Consider the following 10033-nt stretch of genomic DNA (forward strand, 5'->3'; position numbering starts at 1 on the left):
CCCAGTAACCGTGAAAGGGTCAGAAAGAAGAAAAGTGAAAAGTAAAAAGAGTGACACTGCCAAAGGAAACAAATTATTTAAAAACACATCTGTGTTGAGAGCAGTGTAGTGGAGATGGTCATTGAATTTACTGTTTACTAAATTATCTTTTACAGCAGTTTTCTGCATTGACACGATAAAGTGAGAATACAGAAAGATTAAAGCACAGTAGAGCCACAGAATGATGTTCAGGTTGCGATACAGCCAAATCCTCTCCGCTGTGCTCCAGGGTGTACTTTAAAAGACACTATTTTCCTGCTTCCAAGAATATTTTGATTAGACTGGCAAAAATGCAACTGAATGAATGAATGTTTGAGCGTACCTTGTTTGAATCTGCCGTCTTACCAGAAAAAACATTACTTTGAGCATTAGCATTACTTACCTGCCATCTTCTGGATGATTGTAAAAGCGCAACTGTATTTCTGGAGCAGGAGGTCCTCCCGACCCCAGGCAAGGTTGCAGCTAACATGAAACCCCAGATCATAATGCCATCCCCACAGGCTTAAGTGATAGGTGCTCAGTATGACAGATGCAGTTCTTCTGGTATTCTGCTCACCCTGATGCTCAAATCACTCTGGAACAACTGTTCTCATCACCAGATCACCGCCTTCCCTTACCCCCGGAAGTGTCTAATTGATTAACCTCATTAATCAGTGGTTTTCTTAAGCCCATACAGCCCGTTCATTCATTATCTGTACCGCTTTGTCCATTACGGGTAAGTAGGAGCCTATCCCAGTATTTTATCAGGTGAGAGGCAGGTACACCTGGACAGGTCACCAGTTCATCGCAAAGCCACACAGAATGAGACAAACAACCATTCACATACAAACTCCCACTCCTAGGAAGAATTTAGTGTCACCAATTAGGTTCAATGATCTTCCCAGCCGAGGCTCAAACCAGCGACCTTCTTGCTGTGAGGCTGTGTGCTAACCACCACACCACCCATACAGCCCATTTCCACTATTAAAGATCCACTAGAGAGTTCTACTGTTCAATTTTATCTATTTGATTTCTCATGTCATCCTAGAAGATGATGGTTCAACTTTACCCTTCCATAATTTGATAATGCACTGGACAGTTCTTAATCCACTTTTAATCTACTTTTACTAATTCTTTTTTTTCCTTTGGCCAAACAGTATAATTTGGGTTTACACTTACCATGCAATAAAAAAAAAAAAAAAAAAAAAATCAATTTTACTTATTTCTTTGACTCCTTAATTATTTAAAAAACAGTCAGTAGACTTTTTTGTTTGATTTTTAGATTTAGCTTAATCTGCATTATTTAAATGTTTAAATTTATATTTAATTACATTTTATATAAAGAAATAAATATAATTCTTTTCTCTCTTCTTTTTAGAGATGTCTGTAAATCCTTTTAGTTTTGTTTTAGTCTTTTAGTAATTAAATAAATAAAAACTGAAACTTGATACTAAATTCTCACAGCTGTGCGGGGAACTCAGAACTTGACTCCATCCATTATTGTGGCTGCTCCATGACTACTTTTTTTCTATAACTTCACAGAAGCAGCAGACCACAAAGCAGCCAGCCAAAGCACCAGTACTGTAAATACCGCACCACTGGACAAACCTGAGACTGGTGAGTGCCTCGTACGGATATGTTTGCCTGTATTCGATGAAATTAAATGTTTTTGACTTTTTAGTGTGACTTTTTTTAGACTGCTGATTCCTGACATCTCCAAGCAGTCACAGAACAAAACAGTGGAGTAATAATGGGAAGGAACAAGCTGTTGTCTTTAAACAAGCATATATGCTTATATGTTTTATAAAATAAACGGCCATGTTGGTACCATTTCTTTTTTCCTTTGCAGAAGGGCTCATTTGACATTTAAAGACGCATTAGATAACTTTCTGAACGTAAAACTCCATGTTTCAGACTCCGGATTGTGCTGGTTTGATGGTACAGTGACATCTATTATGTGCATTTCTAGAGCTGTCACTGCACAGAGGTACCCTGATACAGAGAAGCTGCACTATACAACTTTTTCATACAGGACAGCGTGTGTCAAAAACAGCAGAGTTTTGCTTTACACATGGCATTACATGCTAGCAAGCATGTGAACACACAGGTTGTTTTGAATGCACACAGTGGCCGGTTCACCAAATAAACACAAGAAGACATTATCGGCAGGAGAGGAAAAGAAAGAGAAAGGAACAGAACAAGAGATAAGACAAGAGTCAAGATGAGACGGTCTTTTACTGTCTGGCGAGATCTCAGTACATGTAGGATGCAAGATAGATGCAGAATTAGCTGTTGATAGGGGCCGTAATACTGGTAAATTTGCTAAACTTCTGTAGCAATAATCACTTGAACACCTCTTTCGTGCTAATAGATAACATTTTAACCTTCAACTTTTTAACATGACATAATCTGCTGTATCTCTCATTTTGTAAATTTATTCTTAACATAAACTCATCCTCTGTCCCCATCTGTCCTTCTTCACTGCTGTTGTTTTTGCTTTTTTGCATGTTCTAGTTATTGAACATGCAGACCCATGCTTGCTTGACCATGATCCTGGAATGCCGTGCAAAAACTATCAAGCTAAGTGGTTCTTTGACCGAAAGAATGGCTTCTGTGCACAGTTCTGGTACGGAGGTTGTGGAGGCAATGGTAATAGATTCGACACTGAGTCTCTCTGCTTGAAAAACTGCATGAGGTCAGGTAAGTTGTTGCCAGGAGCTACAGTAGGTTTGCAGCTGCATACAAAACCTAAAGCTCTATTAGATCACACAAAAGCTGACTTAGACCATGGGCATGTTATAGCTAACTGCTGTTCCTATCATTTGGTATTATAAATACTTTTCAAAGAAAAGGTTTTTCTAATCTAAGTTTTTACATCTGACTGCAGACAATGACACTGGATATGACCTCTTGAGTTAAAACAAGGCAGGTTAATGCTCAAGTAACAGTGATCATCGTTTTTCATCCTATTAATTAGGATAATAATTAGGGACATGTGATATTGCTTTTTCACAACAATATATTGTCTTCTTTCCAACTAATTCCAGTTACAATTTCAACATATTTGTCTATTCTGCAGTGAAAATGGGATAATTCTACTTTTATTGCAGTGGGTCAAAGTTAAAGTGACTTGGGAAAAAGTTTACATTTTAAAAAATACACACATATACTTACTTTACAAGCAAAGTGAACTAAAATATATTTTTGTTCATGTAGCATCTGTCAAGATACAAATCATAAAATCCTTTACAATAAAACAAAACAACACATGAAACATAAAAACAAATAAAACTAAACAAAAGAAAGTAAAAAGATGCGTTTTTAGCTGCTTTTTCCACATATCTCAGGCTAAGAGGAATAAAGTTCCAGAAGAAAGGAGCCACTGCTGCAACGGCTCTGTCATCTTTGGTTTTCAGCCATGTTTGCTTCACAGTCAGTGAAGTGCACAACTAGTGCAGCTGGATTAGTGAAGGGGTGTCATGGGGAAAACTTGATTTTGTTATTGGCCTTGCAGCAGCGTTATGGGCAACACACACTGCTAAAACCTTGCTTATGAACAAGAGGTAAAACCTGTTTTTTGATTAAATCCCATTCATGTTTTCCACAGTACCGGAGCAACAGCCAGAGGAGCAGCAGTTTGAACAGGTGGATGTTCCAGCTACAGGTAAGACCTGCAAATTATTTCCCATTGCTTTCTGAATATCTTTTTTGAGTCATTGTTTACTTAATGTGAGTGACACACACTTTGCCCTGTGCGAATATTAACAAATGAGATAGGGAAAAATGAATAGTGTTTGTCCACACTGATTTAAACCTTATTCATTATGCCTGGAAATGAAATCACGAGACTTGTTACCAAATTTTTAAACGCTACAGTTATTCTCTTTTACTCTAAAGCAAATGTACCAATCTACTCTGTTACTCTCCAGATCATATAGTTGACTTATTGGTAGGCAAAGTCATAATATCTAAGAAAAATCACTGGAAAGCTTTTTTCACCCATTTGGCAGCAGTCCCCATCTTGAGTAAATTCAGTTTACCTTTTCAGAGTTTGACCAAAGTTGCATAAGACACTTGAAGTATTACAAAGTATACTCAGACTAAAAATTGTTATATATCATGGTTATGAGAGCTTCAACTATGTCCCAGGTGAGGCAGGGGACATTAAGTCTAAGTAGGCTGTGTTTCGTGCCTCTATTGTTGAGGCGGCCAACTGGAGCTGAGGCCATAAGTCGCCGGTGCCTGTTGCAGCAGAAATCCCTGAACTCGTTGGTGGACACCAGGGATGCCATCAAGCTGAATGTCTTCTTGGCCTGTGGGACTTCGGTGGCACTGCAGGCTGACCCACTGCACGCTAAGCAGAACGCGGCTTCTGCGCTCACTGAGGCAAAAACTCTGTCATGGAGGATTTTGGAGAGACCACGGAGAATGACTTCCAGATGGCTTTGAGGAGATTCTGGTCCACCATCGGCTCAGGAAGGGGAAGCAGTGCTTTATCAGCCCTGTGTACAGTGGGGATGGGGGACCTCGACACGAGATGTTGTGGGTTGGTTGAGAGAATACTTCTAAGACCTCCTCAATCCCACCGACATGTCTTCCGATGAGGAAGCAGAGTCGGTGGACCTTGACATGGGCTCTTCTATTTCTGGGGCTAAGGTCACTGAGGTGGTTAGAAAGCTCTGAGGAGGCAGGGCCCTAGAGGTGGATGAAGTCTGCCTGGAGTTCCTTAAGGCTCTGGATCCTGTAGGGCTGTTTTGCTTGACCCCCTTGTATGAGCTGTTTGGTCCCTATACAAGTGGTACCAGAGCTTGGCATAGAGTGCGAGCTGTTCAGTCTGTTCACAACTGGACCATGGTCCTCAGTGTTTTCTCCAGGTTGGGAATGAGGTACTACCCCAAGTGGTGGAGTTCAAGTATCTCGGGGTCTTGTTCACGAGTGAGGGAAGGATGGATCGGGAGACTGACAGGTGGATCGGTGTGGCGTCTGCAGTGATGTGGACTCTGCATCGGTCTGTCGTGGTAATTTCCCCGAGGGCTCTCCGAAGGCATTAATAAAGTATTTCTATTCTATATTAAAGAAGGAGCTGAGCCAAAAGGCAAACCTCTTGATTTACCAGTCAATCTATGTTCCTATCCTCACTTATGGTCATGAGCTGTGGGCAGTGACCAAAATAAGTTTTCTCTGCAGGGTGGCTGGGCTCTCCCTTTGAGATAGGGTGAGAAGCTCAGTGATCCGGGAGGGGCTCAGAGTAGAGTTGCTGCTCCTCTGGATTGGATTGGATTGGATTGGATTGGATAGGACTCAGGCATCTGGTTAGGATGTCTCCTGGACGCCTCCCTGGTGAGGTGTTCCAGTCACGTCCCACCAGGAGGAGACCCCAGGGAAAAACCCAGGACATGCTGGAGGGACTACATCTCTCGGCTGGCCTGGGAACACCTCGGGATCCCCCCGGACGAGCTGGTGAATGTGGCTGGGAAGAGAGAAGTCTGAGCTTCCCTGCTTAGACAGCTGCCCCTGCAATCTGATCCCAGATAAGTGGCAGAAAATGGTTGGATGGATGTGGGTTTTGAGAACACACACTAGACAAATTTACACATATCTCCAAAATGGTTCCACAAAATAAGCAAAAACAAATCATGTGCTCATTTATAGTTGTCATATTGTATGCCATGTAACAATGCTCAATACTGATTGGGCCTCTGGTAGAAGACTCTTTAATGTTCCTTCTGCAAGTGTTTTTATCCTCTTAACTGTAGTTCCTCGTTGTCATTTTCTTTCCAGTGCCGTCTTTGGATGTGGACATTTGCCAGCTTCCCAAAGAGGAAGGTACTTGTGCCAAATTCGTCCTCAAATGGCACTATGATGCCTCCAGCAAGAGTTGTGCACGCTTTTGGTACGGAGGCTGTGGAGGAAACAAGAATAGATTCGACACAGAAGAGGAGTGTCTGAAGGCTTGTGGGAAACCAGGTACATTTCTTAGTATTAATAATAATTTCCTAGTGTCCATAGTTCGTTGTTTCTGTTGCTAAATAAAGGGGCATAATTCAATCAACCCTGCCAGTTAAGACCCAGTTTCTTCTCTAAAGTAAGAGTCATTCTGTTTCAGTGAAAGCTGTTGACAAAAAGGAGCTTCTACTTTTTAATTCATTCTCTCTTCAACTTTTTGCAGCCAAAAAGTTTCTTTGAAAGTAAACAAAAGCATCAAACAAAATACATCACTGCTGCTTTGATTATTCCATAGTTCCTCAAATTTATACCATAAAAAGTTTTAAGGGCCCATAGATAAGGCCCACAGTAGCCAATGCAGTACTGATGAATAGAAACATACTAGAGAATCTACCTGGTTCTAATTGGTAATAGGTTGTCTAATTATAATTTAGGTGTTTACATAGTTTGGACTACATTCCAGGAATAATGTATTTATATCATAAACATTTTACCTTTTACTAATGACAGGAAACTTCAATTCAGTCCTGCCTCAGTCTATCTAGTAGCCATAGCCAGGATATACCTACTTATTCTAGTGCAGGGTGGAGGGGCAGCTGAAACCTATCCCAGCACTAGTCCAGGGGTTTCGAGCTCCGTTCCCAGAGGGCGACAATCCTGCAGGTTTTCAACGTTTCCCCACTCCAACACAATTGACTCAAATCTATGAGTCATTGTGCAGAAATTCATTGGATTGGTTTTATGTAGTCAGGTGTATTGAAGCAGTTAAACATTGATAACCTGGAGGACTCCAGTGCTTGAGGACTGACTTTGGACTCTCCTGTAATAGAGAAAGGGTCGTCTGTTTGCACAGGTTGCCACTCCATCGCAGAGCCAACATGGAGATGCTAACAACCACTCACACTCACTCCTAGGAAGAATTCAGAGACAGAGTTAAATGACCTACTCATAATTTTGCACAGATTATAGTAGCTACCAACAAAATCTTGTCATAAAACCAAATCTGTGGTTGGGATGCATTGTGGTGTGGTTTAGCAATGTCACCTTACAGAAATAAGGTACCTAGTTTGTACCTTGGCTGTGGAGTTTGTATGTTATTCTTGTGTGTTCAAGGGTTGTGTCAGCGTACTCCAGCTTCCTCCCACAGTCTGTAAAAATGCTTGTTAGGTCAATTGGTGATTTTAATTTGACGGTTCTCTGTGCATTGGTCTTATGATGGAATTGCAACCTATGCAGGCAGGTGACCCTGCCTCTCACAGAAAAGTTGCTGGGATATACTTCAGCTCCTTTGCAACTCTGCATTGGAGTAAACAGGTATAGACAATGGATAGGTGGATGATTCTTAAGTCTAACCTGGAAGGAAGTTTTACAATAATGTATGATGCAAATTTCATGAGAGCACAGATTATGGACAAATTAAAGTTCAGAGAGGTCTTTGTAAAGTCTGATTTAGGGTGCATTCACACCAATGGATTCTGGAGGACTTAGTTTAATAGAGCAGGGAATCTCCAATAAAATGTTCACCTTCCTGTGGTTTATTTTGTTGTCATACCACTTTACTCAAGAGGGACAAACCGCCTGGACAGTTACTCACAAGGGGCAAAGACTGAAAATTCTACCAGTTCATTCATAACAAGTAAACAATGCAAGAATAAATTTATGCAGTTTCGTGGTTTCCGTTTTAACTGTGGTGACAAAAACTTGTGTGGTTATCACCAGAATTTGTCCAGTATAAGCAGCAGGAGAGGCAGCCAGATATCCAGCAATGATGCGTCCTACGTCGCTTCCTCTTTTTGGTTTGCTGGATGGTACATGTGTTTTAACACTGTAAGCAAACCAAACCAGAGTTCACTTGCAGAGTCTGCTTCTTTGGTCCGCACCTGAATGGAGATCTGCATTTACACGGCTCCAAACAAACTTTGCTATCCATGGGAGTGGACCAAGTTTAGTAAACCAAAATATACCAGATAACTAAATAGAAAAAAAGAATTGCCACAAATTTGGGATGAACTTTATTCAACATCACACTCCATTGTCATACACACAATTCTTTATTATATTAAATTCATCATTTATTATTTACCTGAATCAGGTTCAGCTTGACATCACTGATATTATTTTTTAAGACAAAGAAGATAAAATCATAATATAAAAACGGACTAAACTGTTTTTCTTCTCCATTCATCACCAGCACCAGTCAACCCAGGAATCATCACCACAATAAGAACATAGGACACAAAGGATGGACATGGCCAGCTTTTACCTCTGTTTGAAGGATTCTTAGAAGAACAATCCAATATGGCCATGCTGTAAGGACGCATTACCAAAGCAATGGTGGTTGCACTGGATTCCACAAACATGAACTTTACCCCCCAATTTCTTGAAATAGTCTTTTCACATGAAGGAAGAACGCAACACTATTGGCTGTATGAATTGTTTGAATCTATTGGTGCTACATCGTATATTTGTTCTACAGATGGAGCTGTTAATAAATGCAGCATTTTGTAAAGTCAAGTTCTTAGACAGGATGTCATACAAGGTTTATATTTTTCAAAAGGCAGTTTTTTAGCTAAACAATAAACATATATGAATGTCTTGGGTGGAGATTATCAGTAAATCAGTACATTCAGGACTGGCATTACTCAATGCAGAAATTGTGTTTCATGTAGTGTTTTTTATTTTATTTTCATACATTCCGCATTCACATTGGCAGCATTCGATTAAATTGTTGTCAAACTCGTTTGATCCCTGTGGAATCATTACTTCACTTTTGCACCGTTACAGAATCCACAGTAATGTCTAAACAAGTTTTGTATGGCAGTGTGTGTATTTGGACGACAGTGACAAGCTATTCAGATTCACACATTAATGTAATGTTAAGTGCACTTCTGGATCCATTGCAACGAACCAGCTATTAAGAAATGGAATGTACTTGTCAAGCGGATTTGTATTTTTATTTTTTTTTTTCTTTCATTTGAGTTTACTGAAGATTATGTTTCATCTGGGTTTGGGGGAAATAAAACCAAATTAAACTTTCTAATAAACACAAGAAATCGGTTTCTTTCTTTCTTGTTTTGAATCATATGTTCATTACCAGAAAAGATAGAGACTCAGAAGTGAAAGCATGTTTATGACATCCTGGAATCTGGAGGAACTGACTTCACGGATCTGTGGTAATATGGTCTACAGGCAAAGGCACTTCATTTCCAGGTTAAAGAAGAAAGAGAACCATTTGAGCAGACATATTATTGCCCAAACCACCAAGGGCCAAATAAGATGGTCTTTGTTCATTTAGGCCTCGATTGGGAATTGTAACTGGCTAAATTTGGGAAAGATGGGGGATTTGAAAAAAATTTGGGAACAAAAAGAAGCAAGGAAACTGTTTGATCTAAATTGATTATTTCTTAGTTGTAATAATGCTTCTTGGCCATTAATCTTATATTGTTGGGAAACCAGTTTATTTCCCTTTTAAACGGAGCCACATATATAAAGAAAATGCATTTGTGGGATGATCAGCAGAGTTGAGTAGGTGGGTTGTACCCATGTCGTTACCAAACTTCGACTATTGAATATTGTTGGGTGTTATTTACTGGATCAGATGACGGAAGTCTGAAGAAACACAACTTAATAATATATTCACAACTTAATAATTTCCTCATTTAACAAATAAGGACCATGTACAGCCACAACAGCTTGGTGCCTCCTTTTCATTCTGGTCACCAGTTGGCACACACTGCTGTGGGATGACATCCATCCTTCAACCAGCATCTAACTCCAGTCAGCCCATGTGGTTGTGTTGGTCACTGTGGTACCACAGCAGGCCAAGCTAATTCCACAAGTCTTCGATGAGGCTGAGTTCAGGACTGCAGGCAGGTCATCCATCCTCTGGAGGTAGTGTCTGATGAACCTGCTCTGTGGGGGCCAGCATTGTCATCTTAGAGAATGGAGCTCAGTCCCAGACTGTGGAGATATGGGATCATCACTGGTTGCAGAATCTCATCTCCACATCTCTCTGCATTGAGATTTCCTTCAGTGATGACAAGCCTAGTTTTTCCATTGAAGGAGATGC

The 10033-nt window shown here is 40.4% G+C and overlaps 1 protein-coding gene across 3 annotated transcripts in view; it reads left to right on the top strand.

Annotated features, from left to right (window-relative positions):
• The window catches only part of col6a3 (collagen, type VI, alpha 3), a 36676-nt gene extending 27661 nt beyond the window's left edge, over positions 1-9015 (top strand). For 2 of the 3 annotated variants that reach the window (XM_042001370.1, XM_042001372.1), the window contains 5 exons: positions 1561-1635; positions 2533-2718; positions 3626-3682; positions 5800-5985; positions 8156-9015. In XM_042001370.1, the coding sequence (XP_041857304.1) occupies positions 1561-1635; positions 2533-2718; positions 3626-3682; positions 5800-5985; positions 8156-8196 (545 nt within the window). In that variant the 3' untranslated portion in view covers positions 8197-9015. The remainder of the gene's footprint in view (positions 1-1560; positions 1636-2532; positions 2719-3625; positions 3683-5799; positions 5986-8155) is intronic. The other variant, XM_042001371.1, reaches the window with a different exon arrangement.
• The last annotated feature ends 1018 nt before the right edge of the window (positions 9016-10033 follow it).

The sequence above is a fragment of the Melanotaenia boesemani genome, chromosome 12 (assembly GCF_017639745.1).
Source record: "Melanotaenia boesemani isolate fMelBoe1 chromosome 12, fMelBoe1.pri, whole genome shotgun sequence".
Taxonomy (NCBI): Eukaryota; Metazoa; Chordata; class Actinopteri; order Atheriniformes; family Melanotaeniidae; genus Melanotaenia; species Melanotaenia boesemani.